Here is a 19,206-nt window from a genome sequence, read left to right on the forward strand (position 1 = left end):
TCATTTTAAAAACCAATAAAGAGGTGAGCAAATGTTTTAAATGAAATTACAATAAGGGTTGAGTAAAGTCAGCAGTTCTCTCGACAAAAAGTCAAATAAGATTTTTTATTTTGGATTATTGCAGGAAATAATCTCTGTGTCAGACAAACATTGATGATAAACAACAGGAAGTGAACAAATGCTGACTCATTTCCTGTTTTAGGACTCGTTCCTGCAGCACTCTATACTCAGTCCATCAGATCTGGGTCTCCGGTTGTAACCCTGACAGTCTGAGGGGTGAAGTATCTGGAAGCCGTCATTAAACTTCAGATTGAGGAAAAAACAAAACAATTAAATTCACATCTGATTTATAATATTTCGACCCTACTTTGCTCTTTAGAAACCCGATCAGTAGTTGTGTTCACCTTGTTTTACAGTATCGTGTTCATTTTCAACTCACTGCATTTGTAAAGGTTGTTGACGCGAGCGATGTCGTTGTCGCTCATCTCTGTGGCGCGTCCAAACTCAAGGTCTGGGTCGCTCTTCGAGACGATGGTTGGCTGCCCGTTGCTGGAGGAGAAGGCGTATCTTCAGGAGAACACGAACACAAAGGGCAAAGAGTTGCACAATCACAAGCTCACAACAGTTCTACAGTTGACTTAGTTTCATGTAGCTCTTTTGGGCAACCTTATAGTTCGTGTGTGCATACAGTTGCACTCAAAGGTATTTAACCCACATTGCAAATTAGGTTCATTGGCAAAATTTAAAAACTTTCAGCTGTTTTCAATAAACAACTCAAACAAGGACAATTTAAATAGCTCAACACAACTAATGTTACAAGTGGTTTCTCCTAATTCAACACAAAATGCCATTTTCACAGAATCTTCAACATTCTATACAACAAGAAACAGGCTTACCTGTGAAATGATTTTAAGTGAGGCATCCCTTTAAATGTTCATGTGTAAAGATTATACATCTTCATCTGTATATTGTGCATCCTCATCGTTTATATCGTGAGGATGGAGAATAGGAGGGATTGTAAGAGCAGGCTGAGGACGGGCCTCGCCAGTAAAACATAGTAACCGCAGATGAAGGGAAAGTCCTTAACAGCATTTCACAGAGAAGACAACCCTCTTCCTCATAACACACTGCTGAGATTATGACGCCCGTGTGTGTGGAATTCTCTTTTAAAAGACCTGTTGTGGCAAACTCTCTCTATGACCTGATCTTTAAACAAATTCACAGACTTTGCAAAACTATAAGAGCATTAGCCACCACCAGCTATTCAATCCATATTTCCTTATGGCTTCACTGAAGAGGATCGTTGGTGTCGGATCAAAACAAGCCGCCCTGTAGCCTGTAGACACAGTAATGAGTATCATTACATACAAAGCTAATGTGTTTGAACACCTTTGAAATGCACATTCTGGACAGGAAGAAGAAACATGTGTCAGCAAACAGCACACAGTGTGACTGAAGCTGACACATTTTCATGATTACCACTTTGTTAATCAAGATTACAATATGACAGGACTGATTAAGATATGTTTGTGAAAATATATTTATTATATTATAATATTATTATGTTACAGTGTTTAGTGTGTAGCAGGGCCTGTGTGGTTCAGGTGTTCACAGTGTTGGCAGCAGCGAGGAGTGAGGAGAACAGAGAGTCCGGTCTTTGCTTCAGCACATCTGGATGGTCAAACTCGGCCACCTGTCGGACAAATCACTGACTGTTAGTCTAGGTTTAGAAGCACGTAAACGTCATCTTTATCTTATCTTTAATCTGTTACCTCTCCGTTGTCCATGACCAGAATACGGTCGGCGTGCATCACAGTGTTGATGCGATGGGCGATGGTGAGCATGGTGCAGTCCTGGAAGGCTTCACTGATGGTGGTCTGGATCAAGGCGTCGGTCTCTGCATCGATGGATGCTGTTGCCTCATCCAAAAGAATGATCTGTTGGACAACAGGAGGGACAGTTAGTCCAGACGAAGAGAGGAATACTGGTCGTGGTGGGTTAATTGATGCAATTGTGAATAATATCAATATCACAGGCAGTTAGTTTGGTTGGTTTTGCAACACATGCAGATGCAGGGAGCAGGGGAAGGACCCAAACACAGTCCCAGATGAGGAGGCAGCAGGAACAATTCAGTGACTGTATTTAAATGGCTTTCAGAGTCCAAATAAAGCAGGTGGTCTGTTAGGCAGGTACACAAACAGAACTCCATGCAACAAGGAAGGAATGAAAGACGAGACGACAACCAACAGTGAGAAGACAGGACTATTGGTACATCTTCAGTCTCTTATTTGTCATTTCCTCACTCCTCACTTGTTGTTCTGCGCCGCCATCTTGACGGCCGTCCCAAAGCTCTTCTGTCTGCTCTGTTATCTGAGCGAAGATGGTTATCTGAGGAGCCATGGGCGAGGAAGAGCAGCCTTCACGGAACGACACGCCCCCTTATTGTTTATCAGTTATTTGATTGGACGCTTCAGCCGATCGGACTGATCTGATATTTCTTAACGTTACTGAGATTTCATACCAGAGTGAAATCACAGAATAAACTCAAGTTGTATATTTGATTTGGTTACTTTTTCACCATCTGGTTAAAATATATGTTAATTGTAGGTCTGAACAACAAAAGGACCACAAACAACTTTCTTCATTTTTTAGAAAGATTTGCCTTTTATGATCTGTTGTTTCCCTCAATAACCTTTATGATGGAAACACTTAAAGTCAGAGAGAGCTGAGAGACTGTCTGTCTGTCAGCAAGAAGAACCTTTTACATCTTTTGTTTTCAATTCATTCAGTCACGTGAGGCTGATAATTACTGGTCAGGTTTAATAAGTTACATATTTTTAAATTTCCCCAAAACATTTAGCCTAATAAAGTCTTTCCAGTGTTCAAGAGACACCATGTCTCAGGAAATGTCAGCAGGAAGCACTGCTGCTCTGGCAGTGATGGTAACTGCGTGTCTTAGTTAGTATTAGTACAGTGATCCTGTGTGCAGACACAAACTCCATCAGAAGTCTCTGCAGCTGTTAAAGCCCACTGACAGCTGATCAGAACAGAACCACCACAGATGTGGCAGTAGAGCAGCTGAAAAACTGGCAAGTGTGTAAATAACAAGAAGTCAGAAGACATAAATTCATGTACAAACCTTGGAGTTGCGTAGTAGTGCTCTCGCCATACATACGAGTTGTCTCTCTCCTACAGAGAAGTTCTCTCCGTTCTCCAGCACGGTTGCCTGTAGTTTCCCCTCCAGTCTGGAGATCTAAGGAAACAAAACAATCCTCATAGAACCACCTTCATGTCTGCTGCTACCTCACCTCTAAGAGTAACCTACACTGATACTGACTACGATACAATCAGGATATAAAACCCAACGGTTTGTAGAATAGTCAAAGCTACCAACTAAAACATAAAATTGCTACTTTCACATTAATGTATCGGCAATAATAATCTAATGATATCATTGCGTAACACTCACAGGGTGCATTTTTCTACTTTGTGTACTTTTACTTTGATACATTAAGTACACAAAGCTCATAATACTTCAGTACTTTAACTCAAGTAAGATCTTACATGCAGTGACTTTACTTGTGATGGAGTACTTTCACAGCGTGGTATTGCTACTTTTACTGAAGTAAAGGATTGAATACTTCTTCCACCAATGCTACGGTTCATAATATATTTGAAAATAAGGGTTCAATAACACCAATGCACCACTAAGACAGCTACTATCTGGTCAGATAACATTTCAATTCAAGATGACTGAGCACACGCTCTAATGAAGCTGTGAATGTGCTTCATATTGTCCAGCCAACATACCGAGTCCTTCATGTAGGTCTTCTCCAGCGCCGCCCAGATCTCCTCATCATTGAAGTTATTGAAGGGGTCTAGGTTGTACCTGGAGGGAAGGACATGCAGCCAGTGACTAACCCACCACAGTGAGAGCAGTGTGTACCCGTGTGGAAACATAAAGCTACATGGAGTTAGGCGTTAGCTTAGGTTACCTGACTGTTCCAATGAATAGCACAGGATCCTGGGGGATGATAGACAATTTGCTGCGCAGATCCTGCAGACCAATGGCCGTAATGTCCACGCCATTGTAGGAAATTTGGGTTTAGAAATGTTTTAAGAAATCATAATAGAAGTGTTTAATGATTCATAATTAAGAAATCATAATTAGAAGTGTTTTGGAATACATAATTAGAAGATTCATAATTGTAGAAGTGATTTGTAGTTAGAAGTGTATCTTAGTAGCACCTTTATATCGGTTTGTGAAACTTGTGAAGTTTTTGCCAAAAGTTGCAAATCCTTATCTTTATATAGAATGTTTATCATAGAAGTGTTAAGCCATAAAAGACAGTCATTGAATGTATTAAACTGTGAAGAATAGCCAAGGGAAAGTCAGACTTCCAGACAGACATTTGCAGGTTGTGCCCGCGCGAGGGTTTTCGGAAGCCTGACGCCAGGAGGAGGCAACCGAAATTAGCCAATAGGAATTAAGATGGACAAAAGGGAGGGGATTTCAAACTGTAAGGGGAAGTGCTGGAAAGGAATTCACGCTCTTTCTCCTCGGCTCTGAGCCTGGAAACATCTGTGTTTCCAGGCTGAGTCGCGAATGAATAGCTTTTCCGCGCGGATCATATTATTATATATTCTGTTAGTAGTGTACTTCATTCTGTAATTGTATTAGCTTCGGTAGGATTAAATACTTTTTAATTGTTAACCAGTTTATGGTAGATTTATTAAGAAGCAACTCTACTGTAAAACAGTGGAGCGTGCTCTCCGGCCTTCTCTCGGTGGGGAAGATTTCAGCCTCCACACCATCTATCAGGATGGTCCCTGATGCCGGCTCCACCAGCCTGAACAGAGCCACGCCTAGAGAGGACTTCCCTGCAGAAACAAAGCACAACAGTAACTCTAATGGTGTACAGAGGCAGGGTTCCCTACCATGCCTCTACAAGTTAACACTCTAATCCAAGTCAGTTCTTTCATTTACACATTTAAATCCAAAGGTGCTCTTGTAACACTGGACTTTCTACATGTGCATTGTAGAAGCTACATTATGATCAATATCGACGATAGGTTTTGTTGAAATAGATAAAATTGTGTGCGTATTTAGGTTCAAGATTCAACTCTGATAATTAGTGATAGTTTCCCTCAATCAATCAATCATGTCAATATGTCTGAGTCATCTTGACATTTACACTAAAATCAACCTGCATGTAAAAAAAAAAAGTTATGAGTAAAAGCTGCTGGAGTCAAGGTCTTACCAGAGCCTGTCCTTCCCACAATGCCCAGCTTCTCTCCAGCTCGGATGAAGAAATCGAGTCCGTTCAGGACAATGGGTGTGTTTTCTCGGTACCTCATCTTATAGTCCTGGAAGGTGATGGTTCCGCTCTTCGGCCAATCCTCTGGGACTCGGGCCTCCTTTATTGGCCCGGGGGCCTCAGACGTACAACCCTGTACACAATAAACAACAACTACTGTGAAGGAGAGGAAAGGAGGTGCGTCAGAGAAAAATGTACTTTATAGAAGAGAAATGATTAGCTTTATAAAGAGGCAGAGAAGTTTAGAGTCTGACCGTGATGTATTCCTGCAGCCGCTCCACCGAGTTGAATCTAGCCTCCACCTCCGTCGCCAGCCTCACTGCATACTGAAGCAGGCCAGTCAGCTGGACAACACATCAACATCTTTAAACACACACGTTGCAGTTGCTTTCAACGTATCTTTACAAAAAGAAACCAAAGGTTCATTCATGTTCTGTTCCAAATTCACCTGTATGGTGCTGCACAAGGCCAAGCCTTTCAAAGACGGACTGATGACGTCATTGCTGCTGAGCACTACGAACAGAGACACCAACAACGTCATGGTCAGCGCCATGGAGTCCAGGCAGAAGGAGAGCCAACGTGTTCCGGAGAGAAACAATAAATAGTGGTTGGAGTTGATGTCACTCAGTGACTTGAACCTACAACGTGATAAAGGACATGCAGGTTTGTGAACATACTGTACCGCCTCACCCCAATGATCCGTAACACAGCATTTAAAAGGCAGACCAGGTTCAGAGACTCTGACTTTGCAGGAAACTCTATGAGTGAGTGTGCTTTGCTTATCTCGAGAACTGTTCATTTGATCTACTTGTGTATTGCTGGGGACCCAAGGGAATGCGGTGTCAAATGTTGGTGGCACTATAACAACAAACTTTGCGTTTTGGCCCTAAACTTTGGAGCTGTAAGTGACAAAGTCCCAACGTTTTGTTTGTTGTTCTGTCATAGATTTAATCATATTTTTTCACTTTACTGAAAGCAAACAATGACCTCTTAGTGTAACTTAAAATCAGGTTATTATGCATTATAGCAGCTATTACAATGCGTTACTCTAACTCTCTAATGTATTAGAACTATGGGAATTATAGTACACTATGATTTAAAAAATGTGCGTCAAAAACAAGAAATATTGCATCAAGATCAATTTTCTGCCATTTTAAATTGTGTCCAAATTGTCACCCAGACAACGCTGCAAACAACAATATGAGGAGCGACGCAGTGGAGAGTCATGTGGAGGAACTTTGCTATCTTACAGTTCGATGTGTCTGTCTCTGATGTTGTAGGCGTGGATGGTGCTGAGGCCCTGCAGGGTGGAGGTGGTGAGAGAGATGCAGGGAGAACGACTGATGTTCTCATTCCTCTTCATCTGACGGATACTCCTCTGGAAGATACTGCAGATCAATCACAACTGATATATTTAGTAAAGCTTTAAAGAACTCTTGTACTGTACCTGCTTTTAAGACGTGCAACCATTTAAATGAAAATCTGCATCTAAATAAATGTCATAAAATGAACTCAACGTGTGATCAGCAGGTAGCCATACAAGGCGTTTATTTCATGTTTAAACTGGTATCAACTCACAAGAGAATGAGGGTGAACAACGCTCCAATGAACACCACAGCTGCCAGTATCGGGGGAAAGACTGCCGAGATGGTGATAACGGTGAAGGTGAACAGCAGAGCAAACTGCAAGAAAGGGTCTATGGTGAGGGGAAGCACCGCGTCCACCTCCTCTTGATCTTTGGAGAAGCGGTTGAGAATGCGTCCTGTTGGCGTCGTGTCAAAGAAACTCATGGGACTGGAGAAGATCTGAGGAAGGAAAACATAAAGGCATTGTACTTGTTCATTATATGAACATAAAGCATGCCCCTTGTTACCTCCCATCCCTCCTCTCCATCCCCCCGTAGCAGAGAGAGGGCGGGGCCAGAGGGGCTGCTCAGTTGAATATCTTAGTCTAGTCCGTCTCACTAATTGATCTCACTGAGGTTTTGAAGTCGGGGAAAGAATCCGTGGCTCCGACCATGGCTATGAAATATAAATCTGTCTTTGAAGACGTAGACGGATTTATATTTGTGACTTTTTCTCCTGGTCCCTCCCTTCTGTCTGTAATACTTTGTCCGTTGGTTATGTTTTCCTTTGTTTTGACATTTCATTATTTCTTGTTTTATTTTGTGTTACTCACCTCTCCTCTCGTTTCAGATGCTTCACTTCCTGCCCCTGTGTGTTTTGTCTGATTACCTGACGTGCATTTGAGTCCTGTGTCTTTCTCTGCGGTTCCATCAGTCGTAACAGTAAACTATATGGAAAAATCCTAACAGATCGTATCTTCAATTCAGTAAACATGGTTGTGTTTGATGGTATGGCCATCCATCAGTACCTTCTTGAACATGGTGTCGTGGAGTTTGGTGGCCGCATTCAAAGTCACCCAAGTGTAGAAGAAGCATTTGGTGACGGCAAGTGTCACCATGACCACCACCAGCAGGCCATAAATACTTTGGTAGAAGTGCAGGTGTGGGTTTTGTGAGATGTCTCCTTGGTTTGAGGTTGTGTTATTGGATGACTTAAAAAAATAGAAAATATATCATGTTACAAACCAGGTCCAGAGAGACAATTCATCAACACAACGTACTACAGTTATACAGTTATGCAGTTAAGTTCTATCTGTTCTCTACAGCACACCTCCTCTATCGCTGCCAGTGTAGACAAAACCAGTTTGGTTCAGCCGTAAATACAGCGAAGTTATGTGAAGTAAAAGAATTTGCAGTGCACATGCAGCAATACCAACATCTGTGCACATCTGACCGACCATGTGAAAAGGGTGTGTGGCTGTTGGTTTGTCGGTTTGGAAAAGGTTAAACAGACACTCTCTACACAGCCATCATTGAGTCCATCCTCTGCTCTTCCATCACAGTCTGGTACGCTGCAGCCACAGCCAAGGACAAGGGCAGACTGCAACGCATCATCCGCTCTGCCGAGAGGGTGATTGGCTGCAATCTGCCGTCCCTCCAGGACTTGTTCGCTTCAAGGACCCTGAAGCGAGCAAGGAAGATTGTAGCCAACCCCTCTCACCCTGGACACAAACTGTTTGTGCCCCTTCCATCTGGTAGGAGGCTGAGGTCCATCAGGACCAAGACCTCACGCCACACGAACAGCTTCTTCGCGTCCGCAGTCGGGCTCATTAACAGAGCCCCACTGACTCCCCACTGACTCTGTCACCCCAGGACAAATTCCTACCGGTCACTCCCCTGCATCCCTTCTATTACACTCGACACTTTACACTACACTTACATCTCACTTGTTTATAGTCCTGTCATCTGTTCGTTGTTTATAGTCCTGTTATCTGTTCGTTTGTGCACTTTATTTTATATTTCACTTTATTTTATATTTCATCTTTATTTTATATTTCATTTATTTTATATCTTACTTTACTTTATATCTCTTGTAAATTTGAATATGTTTCTACTTGCACTGATTGTTGTTGATTGTTAAATGTTTGCACCTCCCATCACGCCAAATTCCTTGTATGCTCAACATACATGGCAATAAACGGTTCTGATTCTGATTCTGATTCTTTGAAGAGAGCTATTCACATCCCTCAGACTTCTTATAAAACATGCCCATTGGAGCATTAAATAGTCTTTCCAGCTGTGGGAAGTCACACACTTACTGAAAACACATTCAAATGCAACCAGGGCTGTATGTGTTTGTGTGAGTGTAGGTGTGTGTGTGTGTATGAGAGAGAGAGAGAGAGAGAGAGGGAGAGAGAGAGAGAGAGAGGAGGAGAGGGAGGAAAGAGAGAGAGAGAGATGGAGAGGGAGAGAGGAAGAGAGAGAGAGAGGAAAAGAGCGAGAGAGAGAGCGAGAGAGAGAGAGAGATATGGTTCTCACCCCGTCACCCTGCCCCAGCCAGATGCTGAGCCACCAGTTGCTGAAGGCTGTGGTTCCAATCATCAGGACCAAGTTGAGGAAGGTGAGGAAGCTCACTATGTAGCCTGCAGCACAGTCACATCAAACATCATCAACCAGGTTGTCCATGTGTGAATTGTGTATTATTGCATACGATCATGCCAATGCATGCATGTGTGTGTGTGTGCTGTCGGTGTTCAAACCTCCAGCTGCCTTGCAGTATTGCTGGTAGACTCTCCAGGAGACGGCACCTTCTGTGGTGGACTCCTGACTGACCAGCTGGTCATCGACAGGTGCTGAAGAGGAAGAGGCAAGGCAAGTTTATTTGTATAGCACATTTCAACAACAAGGTAATTCAAAGTGCTTCACAAGTGAAAAATGAAGAAAGAGATCTTGAGAGAGAAGCTGCTCGACCATCCAGCCAGCACTTCTGGCCACTTAACGCACACACCCTTTGTCTTTAACACATTGAAATGGAACCAAATGAGTCTGACATCCTTGCTGGATTAGATCTGAACTTCACCGACATCAGAGCTATAATTGAATACGTTTTCCAGACTCACATCTTTGGTTAGTTGTCATTCCATCGTCCTTTTCATCCGACATGTCAAATGCTGAAAGAGAGCACGGATGTGGAAGGGAGATATCAATAAAATGACAGAAGAAATATCTGTCATCTAGACCTGTAGACACACACACGCCCGTATGAAACACTGATAAGAGTATATTAACAGTCAGGATTGTAGATGTGTTGCCCTGTCTTCTATTGTTTTACAAAGCTTTTACAAAGTTCATTGTCTTTTCTTTTGTTGACGAGTTCACAGAGAATTGTGTCAAAAGTAAAGCAGGATTTTCTAGAACGCCCCCTGACTGCTTCTGTTAATAAATAATGTGTCTTTGTACTAAACTCTAATAATCTCCAGCCTTGTTTTCGTTAAATATAAATTATTATGTGATGAATTGTGAATCTATTTTAGTTCATTACACAAACAAAGATGTTTTCCTGGTTTGCGTACCTGGGTTCACTAGCCCACCGCCGGTGCTTTGTCTCCGCTCAATGTCCCTCAGCTGGGCAGCTTCTTGGGGAGACACTTCCTCCTCCTCATTCTGACAAAGCAAAAACGCAGTGATGCTGCTGAGTCTGGACAAGTTGACGACAACTCACTTCCACCCTGAAGTAAATGATGAATCGTTAACTCGTGGCCAAGTAGAAGACTTGTTTCTGCCTCCTATGAACCTCTGACACATCTGGTTTACAGCTCACGTGTATCGGTTTATTGTTTTTAAGCTAAAAACCTCATAAAGAACCGGTGAAAGGGTTTTGCAGCTGGTAAAACATGGAGGAGAGACACATAAATAAGTACACTAGAGTTTTGTACTGTAGATTGATTTTTTTACCTCGGGCTCCATCTGGGAGTTGATGATGAGCTGAGCATAGCGTGCATTGGCTTTCATCAGGTCCTGGTGGTTCCCAGCCTCCTGCACCTCGCCATCATCCAAAAGCATAATGTCATCACAGAACTCCAGATACTGACAGACACAAGTGAGGACAACCATGTCAACAAACCATCTCAGCACTGAGGCCCGAGTTCTACCGAACGCAGTCCAAACAGCACGTGTTCACATGTATGACACGTGGCATCTAAACAGCTGATGCCTGCAATCAGAAACCACCAACTGGTGCTCGATGTTCTGGTACTTTGGGGTTTACCACAATAGGATCTTCAAATCATTTTTGATGTGTTTTAAACAAGTATGTGAATTTAATTGAGAAATGTGATTCTTAATATTAAGCTATTTAGGATTCACTATCTGCTGAAGAATGAAGCGGTGTCTACCTGGAGCTGGTGTGTAATCAGTATGATGGATTTCCCCCGGAGCTCTTTCTTAATGCATTCCTCAAAGATGTGTTTCCCCACATGGGCGTCGACAGCAGCTAGCGGATCGTCAAGGAGGAAGATGTCCTTATCGGAGTAGACAGCTCTGGCCAGACTGATCCTCTGCTTCTGCCCCCCCGACAGATTCAGCCCTCGCTCTCCGATCTGCCAACAGAACAGCAGAAAGCTGATAAGATCCCTGACAGCATGGTGAGGTGCATCACACAATCTGCTCTTCCCTTTTACTAAATTACAACAATATAGAAGAAATAAAACTAATCAGAGCTTAAGATTAACTCAGAAACATCCGTCAGACTTGGAACTGATCCCAAATCAAACAAACCGCCTGAATAAATTTACTGGTATTCAACTTGCAATTATTTAGTTCTGACTCATGCAATACTTTGTTTGTTGTAAAATGACACAGTAGATGATTTTTCGGGTTCAGTCAGTTTCATGAATGAGTTGCTAGGAGACAGTCAAAAATAACATAGTTGGCAGAGTTTGAGGTATTTTGTTTTGATATTTCAATGCAAAATATTCAAAATAAAATGATGTCGTTACTAACGAAAACACAAGATTAAAACGGGCTTTAAAAGAGTTCAAAGAAAGAAAAGCGAAGTTGATTATTGATTGTTCCAACTAATGTTTACCTTTATCTATCGTTTAATGCTAATGTCCGCTAGGGGTTTCCAACCCCACATCGGAGGGTGTTAGTAGTAAAAGTTCCACTCAGCTTGTAAGAAATCATTCAAAAGCAGAACAAACATTCAGCTCGGGGGGTTTTGAGTACAGCAGACCACCTCAGTTTGATCACCATGTGGGAGGACATCCAGGTCAGCTCTGAGACTGCAGACCTCCACAACTCTGCTGTATCTGTGGAGGAGGACAATGAGGTAAAGTGAAGGGACAGCGACGTATAGTGTCTTCAACAGAGCTTTGAATATTTAATTCAGTTAACTTAATAGTAAAAACAACTTTTGGAAAACGGTGTTTTTTAGTGAGTCAGGTCTGCTGCATGTTGGCTTTCACTGCAGTATGTACTTCATACAAGATCACGATTACAGCTCAACAGAGAGAGAGTTTACCTTCAGTCGTTTTAGTGACACAGCAGCCTCAGCCAGGACCTTGGCAGACATGGGCATAATATCCAAGCAGAACCTCAAGGAGTTGAAGATGGCGATGGTGGTGAAGGCCTGTTCATGAAGAAGAATGACGCTCACACTATATAACACTTTGTTATTCAGTACACCTCAACCATGTAAATCCCACAGTGGGCATGATGGCAAGGGTTGTTGTGCTGCATGTGCTGCACTACTGCAGTACTCACATCGGTTGTGTTGAGCTTCAAGCTCAACGAAGTGTGTACGAGGAAGGTGAGAATGATGGAAAAGGAGGGGATGATGCTGGTGATGCTGGTATTGGCGTTCTGGACGTAACTGACCTTCCGCAGTTCTTTCTTCTCATCTTTCCGTAAGCCTATAAGAGAGACGGCATCAACAGAACAGTTTCAGGGTTTTTTACTCTACTTCTATTAGCTGACACCAAACGAGCATGGACTGGTGGAGGCAAGGGCACATGGGAACTCAACCCTAGGTTCCTGCTTTGCTCAATGGAAGGTAGCACACCCGACTTTCAAGATTGGGTTTGTGTTCATACAAAGCCACTGTATAAATGATAAACATGATATTTGTTATTCAAGAAATGTCTGTTTAGTTGGTTTCCTGTTTTGTTTAGAATGTCCGTGCCTCGTGTGTCCTGTGTTCACTTCACTACCTGCGTTTGTATGTTCTGTGTGATTGTCTGTCCCGCCCCTGATTGGATCCTCCTGTGTCTAATCATCTGCACCTCCACAGTGTCTCAGCGTCGGTTGGTCTGTCGTGCTCCCTGCTCTGCTCCCTGTTCTGATCTGCAGTGATTCCTGGGGTGATCCCTGCTCTTCTCTGCTGTGTTCCCTGTTTAGTAGTTTTGATTTCTTGGACACATTTTTTGACTCCCCAGCTCTGCAAGTTTAGTTTTGAACATTTTCGTAACAATTAAAGCCACCGTTATTCATCCCTCTGTCCCCCGTGTCTCTCTGCCTTTGGGTCCATCCCCTGCTACCAAGAAAGATTAAAACCACGTTTGACTGGACGACGAAGTCTGTCGAACTTCATACCTGTGATCTTCTCTTCAAAGGAGTCTTCCCAGGCGTACATCTTGATGAGCTTGATACTGTTGAGAATCTCATTCATTGTGCGAACACGGCTGTCTGTTATCAACATGGTTTTCCATCTGAACTTGTTCATGAGATTGGCCAAGCCAAACTGAAAGCAGAAAAAAACAATATTAATCTTTGTGTTTGGGGAGAAAAATGTATTTGTGTCTTGAAATATATTTGATTCAAAAGTTTTCTGCTTCAGTGTCTTTAGATCTTTTTGTCCGATGTTACTTTGGTTACTGAAGTATAATTACAAGCATTTCATAAATGTCAAAGGCTTTTATTGACAATTACAGTAAGTTTATGCAAAGAGTCAATATTTGCAGTGTTGACGATAAGTTGCTCTCGAAGGATGTTGTGGTACCATTCTTTATTCTGTGTTCTGAGGCTACATTGTGAGTGAGCCCACTCCCTTGGCTGAGAAGCAACCCACACATGAATGGTCTCAGGATGCTTTACTGTTGGCATGACACAGGACTGATTGTAGCGCTCACCTTTTCTTCTCCGGACAAGCTTTTTTCTGAATCCCCCAAACAATCGGAGAGGGGATTCATCAGAGAAATTGACTTTACCCCTCAGCAGTCCAATCCCTGTACCTTCTGCACAACATCAGTCTGTCCCTGATGTTTCTCCTGGAGAGAAGTGGCTTCTTTGCTGCTCTTCCTGACTCCAGGCCATCCTCCAAAAGTCTTCGCCTCACTGTGCGTGCAGATGTACTCACATCTGCCTGCTGCCATTCCTGAGCAAGCTCTGCTCTGGTGGTGCCCCGATCCCGCAGCTGAATCAGCTTCAGGAGACGGTCCTGGCGCTTGCTGGACTTGTTGGGTGCCCTGAAGCCTTCTTCACAACATTTGAACCTTTGTCCTTGAAGTTCTTGATGATCTGATAAATGGTTGATTTAGGTGCAATCTTACTAACAATTCATCTGATCACTCATTCTGGAGTATATGCAAATTACCATCATAAAAACTGAGGCAGCAGACTTTGTGAAAATTCATATTTTAGTCACTCTCAAAACTTTTGGCCACGTGTGTACAAAGCTATTGTGAAGTGAGTTGACTCCGGACAGCTCGGTTTGCTGCATCTGCGTGAACTGAAGAAAATCCTCTGGTGTGTTCTGTGGGTGTTCGTTACTGAGCTCCTAACAGTGAGATGCTGTGGTGTCTCAACACGAGTCAGACAGAGAACGGTGACTGAGCCAGCCGGTAGGTTTTGAGTTTTAACAGCCGAGGATCATCATCGATGGAAAAAAACACAACGGTGTCAATTGAAAACATGCCGCAAAAAGGAAAATACAGATATGTTAGTGTTTTCCACGTTGATGGCTGAATTAGTTAGAATGAATGAATTGGAAAGCTTTAATTATTTGCTAACTAATTAAAATGCATTTTTGTTTATAACCTGTGATTATTGCAGTGCCTCCTTTTAGCTCTGATTGTGATGTGGCTCGATTAAATCTCAATCCATTAATTTTACACTGCTCATGAAAATAGATCTAATAACTGTTTGTGCGGTTTCTAACATACAGACCTGTACTGGGATGAAGATGAGGTAGGTGCAGACTCCAGTCAGTGCGGTGTAGCCCAGAATGTAGCAGGCATAGACAATACACACAATAAAGAGCACCGGGGTGGACAGCATGAAGCTGCCAGACAATGCTGCCTCGAATAATTTGTGGCCATCGTTGGTCAAAACACCAATCATCTGGATGGGAGAGAGGAGAGAGAGAGAGATGTAAAATACATTTGCCAAGATTGCTTTGCCAAGGCAAGTTGCTTGAACTAATGGTGAGAACAAATGAATTCCACCGGATGTTTATGACAAAGAAGTGCGGCCTTGTAAAACAGGATCAAAAACAAAGTTGTGCAGGAAACAAGAACACATATAGCCACAAGGGGCCATTCCAGGTTCCAGGGGACAAAGTATTTAGCTGAACAAAGTTGAGCAAAGTCAATTCAACTGGTTTAATCTTGTTTAAAGACAAAGTGAGACCATTCATGACCACGTAGCAGCCTTTCAGAAATACACACTCAAAGTCCACCAGTCATACTTTTTGTTACATTTGACATCAAAAATATGCAGCAAGTTTGGTGATGTTTGGACAAACTGTCATTGATTTATGGACAGATTTGCCCCATGCACATGAACTATGAACACATGAACTAGTCCCGACCCCTATTGAGTGATTTTGAAGTAGTTTCACACACGTGCTCTAACATCGTCATGAAACATGTCCGAGGAGTTTTGTATTGATTGGATCAACGGTTTCTGATCTATTGTCCAATTTGGGTTGTGCCACGCTCATCTATTGTAGTAGAAGCGCCACCTAGTGGTCGATTCGACTGGAACTTTCAGGGTGTTTCAGCTGCTCTTGTAGACATACCCTGCAGGATGATTGTTGAGTTAGGTCTATTATTATGCTGAGGCAGGCCCCCTTGAAGTTCATTCGTCAATATCTTGAAAACATTATAAGATATCAAGAAGGTTTTGATCTGTTTGTTTACTTTGGTCCAATAATGATCCACAGAAAGTTTGGTAACAATTAGATCTACATTTAAGGAGAAGATGATACAAATGTATGTTTTAAAAAATCCAAATGGAGATAAATGTAGTGGGTGAAGTTTCAAATTTGTCAAATTTCAATTCAATCTGACTGAATCTCCCAAAATGTGTTTTTGTGTGTTGGCACGTTCCAGCGCCATCCTTTGGCCGATTGAAGTCAGATTTCTTGTAAGCACATCGTGTCCAGTTATTGGGCCAAGTTTCTGTTTCTTGCTGTTTCCAGCTCACGGGTTATCCCTTCGGAGCTAGAACCCTAAAAATGCAAAACTGTCGACCAAAATGTTTGATAAAATAAATCTATATATTGAAGAAAGGCATTATGCAGTCGTCCCCTGTCACTCCAACTAGATGTGCACTTGATGTATGTCCACATTACAAATAACCACACCATCAACATTTAATTCCTGCCTTCACTTCAGCTGCTGAAGACTTGGACTGACCCCAGTCTACATGTTAAACTCCACAAATCTAACAGACACGAGGTATATTGAAAATATATTTTCTTTAGACTACTTTGTACAGTTCACCAAGAGTAAGAAGATCTCTCTGACGATGGACAAAGCGATTTTGGTGTGTGAGATCGGTTTCCTAGAGAAATGCAGGCACCCTACCTCTCCCATTGAGATGTCGCTGTGCACCCGCAGAGAGATGACTTTCTGAAAGGCCACTGAAGAGAAGGCTCCCTTCAGTCTGACTGCAGTGCGCAGGTTCAACGTCCACATCAAGGATACCAGGAAGGCTTTGGAGAACTCAGAGGCGAACAAAGCGAAGGACAGACCAACACCGTAGAATACTGTGGACTTCTCTGGGTCCGCAGTATAGTTCAGTATCTCATAGACCAGAACAGCCTGAGAGGACAGAGACGTTTGTGACACACAAAAGAGCATTCAATATTAAACAACCTTTACATTTGTGTCATAAAACCTTTGTGCACATTTACATTGAATGTGACATTAGCGACAACCTCAGAAAAGGCTCCTGGATCTGGTATCCAATAGAGGAAGCACTGGTACTGGCACTGATATGCAGCTTCTAATGTAATTACCGGGCCCAGAAACAGTGTCACCATGACAAGGACACCAACAGTGACGGAGAGAATCAGCCTGGTTCTTTGAAAGCGAAGGAATACTCGGACCAGAGAGGCCTTCTGCAGGCCCACCTTGGCCACCTCTTCCTCCCACAGTCTGTGGAGTCTGTGCACAACACACAATGTGAGCCTTATTCAATTATTACTCGAGTAAAACAGTGACACACACACATGACCTCTTAATTCATAACTTCCTCGCAATTTCACGAGTCATTTTCCAGATAAGAATTTCAGCAGCTATACTTAAATATCTATAAATCTGTAAATATACTGTCCTGTACTTCATTGCATCAAATGACAGTAGAGACATGGGGGGGGGGGCATGAATCAACAAGAGTGTCCAACCTTTCTCCGCTGGTGTCGGCTACATCCAAAGGAGACAGTTCGGGAGAGCTCACATCCAGCTTATTCTTGAAGAAGGCCCACATCATGGGGGTCATCCAGGCAAAGGTTGCAAAGGACAGGAAACCTGCACTGTCCATAGGGTGGGACCTGGACATGGAGACATTGGTACAGTATCTGTCTGCTAACATGTCACCTTACATGTATTTATCAAGTGGAATATAAGAGCATCAAAACAAGAGAAATGATGTCATCGATGACACTGACTGAGATGAGGACCGGCGGAAGGGTTTGAGGGTCTGAAGGCTCTGGCTGTATTTTCCAAACAGGGTCGGGTAGGATTCTACTCTGCTGTCCAAATCAGTATGTTCTGGTACGGAGGCCACAGATCCAGTTCTCCATCGGAAAACATCTTCCTGCTGAAGAGTCATAGACACAAAGAGAGAGAGAGAGAGAGAGAGAGAGAGAGAGAGAGAGAGAGAGAGAGAGACAGAGAGAGAGAGAGAGAGAGAGAGAGAGAGAGACAGACAGAGAGAGAGAGAGAGAGAGAGAGAGAGAGAGAGAAGACAGAGAGAGAGAGAGAGAGAGAGAGAGAGAGAGAGAGAGAGAGAGAGAGAGAGACAGAGAGAGAGAGAGAGAGAGAGAAAGACAGAGAGAGAGAGAGAGAGAGAGACAGAGAGAGAGAGAGAGAGAGAGAGAGAAAGACAGAGAGAGAGAGAGAGAGAGAGGAGAGAGAGAGAGAGAGAGAGAGAGAGAGAGAGAGAGAGAGCGAGAGAGAGAGAGAGAGCGCCTTTTGTCAATATTCCAACTAAAGAGAGTCTCCAAAAGTGGATCAAACAAGTTTGCATCAACACAGGCTGCAGGAGAAACAGTAGAAGAGGAAAAGATCTCAGGCAGTGAACGCCACATGAAGAGGCCAGCAGTGAGCTGGTGTTTGTTCATAACTTACAAAAGAAACTCCTCGACTGTCGCTCCTCTCCAGAGAAAAGTCTTTCTTCATTTTGTCCTGTAGGGAAACAAACTGCAGCGTCACTATTTCACATTGCTTTAAGTCTAATAACCAAATACTTTTAACAGCATCAACATGTATCTCATTCTGCTGTGTAACAGTGTAACGACATTACGGTTATTGTGTGTTTGAAGCTTACTCATTACTCATTTCAACACAATCATCAGTCATAAGAGATGCTGCCATTCAGGATGCTTTATGTATCACAACTGTGATCAAAATACTTTACTTGGTCAAATATCACAAATGTAGCCGCATTGCATGAAAGGTTATGAAGTCCAATTAAAAACAAAGAGTAAGATTGTAATGATTTCGATAAGGCTGAGGCAGAGGCATGCAGAATAGCAAACTTGTGAATATACATTTGTATACATTTTATATGTATTCCACCCACATTGTGTTGAGACATCATCCCGATATTTAAACTTTGCACTATTTAATTTCTTAGATTCCCATTTTTTACTTGCGTGACTTGAAATTTTAAAACTAGTCATTCATGCCTCGTGCGTAACTGAAAACACAACGTGTTTATGAATGACAGGAATCATATGTGCCTCTCACCTCCAGTCACACTGCGTCAAAGTTCCAACAGCCACATTAAATGAGGGTGTATGAAATGATGAATGACTCCATGCGACCCTTGTTACCGCACAGTTAAATACACATGTGGAGTATTTCTGATCAGGTGTAACATCAATGTGTGTTATGATTCATTATGAGGACGGTGCACCTAAAACCACCAACTTCTCCGTCTTCTAAACAAACCCTTTAAACAAACTATATCTGTTTGTAAAGAAGACTTTCTGCAACCTCAAGCATGAAAGACCGTTCAAACATACGTCATCCTCTCAGACATCCGAATGGACACAATTGAACTAAGATACCAAAACTACAACAAACTAAAGAACCA

The 19,206-nt window shown here is 42.6% G+C and overlaps 1 protein-coding gene across 1 annotated transcript; it reads right to left on the minus strand.

Annotated features, from left to right (window-relative positions):
* Positions 1 to 1,600: 1,600 nt before the first annotated feature.
* Positions 1,601 to 18,287, minus strand: LOC142940931 (ATP-binding cassette sub-family C member 12-like). Its single transcript, XM_076083134.1, has 28 exons — positions 18,237 to 18,287; positions 17,555 to 17,706; positions 17,291 to 17,437; positions 16,904 to 17,051; positions 16,470 to 16,706; positions 14,827 to 15,000; positions 13,255 to 13,402; positions 12,427 to 12,575; positions 12,162 to 12,292; positions 11,900 to 11,972; positions 11,058 to 11,261; positions 10,618 to 10,749; positions 10,236 to 10,326; positions 9,783 to 9,833; positions 9,423 to 9,515; positions 9,202 to 9,305; positions 7,692 to 7,874; positions 6,897 to 7,123; positions 6,569 to 6,706; positions 5,767 to 5,956; positions 5,573 to 5,662; positions 5,262 to 5,451; positions 4,816 to 4,881; positions 3,996 to 4,089; positions 3,811 to 3,889; positions 3,140 to 3,253; positions 1,773 to 1,937; positions 1,601 to 1,693 (listed from the first exon to the last, which is right to left on the minus strand). Exons 1-28 carry the CDS (start codon positions 18,285 to 18,287, stop codon positions 1,601 to 1,603), a joined length of 3,714 nt encoding a protein of 1,237 aa, XP_075939249.1.
* Positions 18,288 to 19,206: the final 919 nt, after the last annotated feature.

Source organism: Anarhichas minor, unplaced genomic scaffold (genome assembly GCF_050575085.1).
Source record: "Anarhichas minor isolate MPS153535 unplaced genomic scaffold, ASM5057508v1 ptg000121l, whole genome shotgun sequence".
In the NCBI taxonomy this organism is placed as follows: Eukaryota; Metazoa; Chordata; class Actinopteri; order Perciformes; family Anarhichadidae; genus Anarhichas; species Anarhichas minor.

Bases quoted from the DNA above. Each gene is read 5' to 3' on its own strand.
- LOC142940931 (XM_076083134.1), bottom strand. From the start codon at position 18,287: ATGAAGAAAGACTTTTCTCTGGAGAGGAGCGACAGTCGAGGAGTTTCT. The intron at 9,834-10,235 runs GTACGCAAACCA...GCTCTCTTTCAG, and splicing joins CGGTGGGCTAGTGAACCCAG to CATTTGACATGTCGGATGAA. The intron at 7,875-9,201 runs GTGAGAACCATA...TATTTTTTTAAG, and splicing joins GGCTGGGGCAGGGTGACGGG to TCATCCAATAACACAACCTC.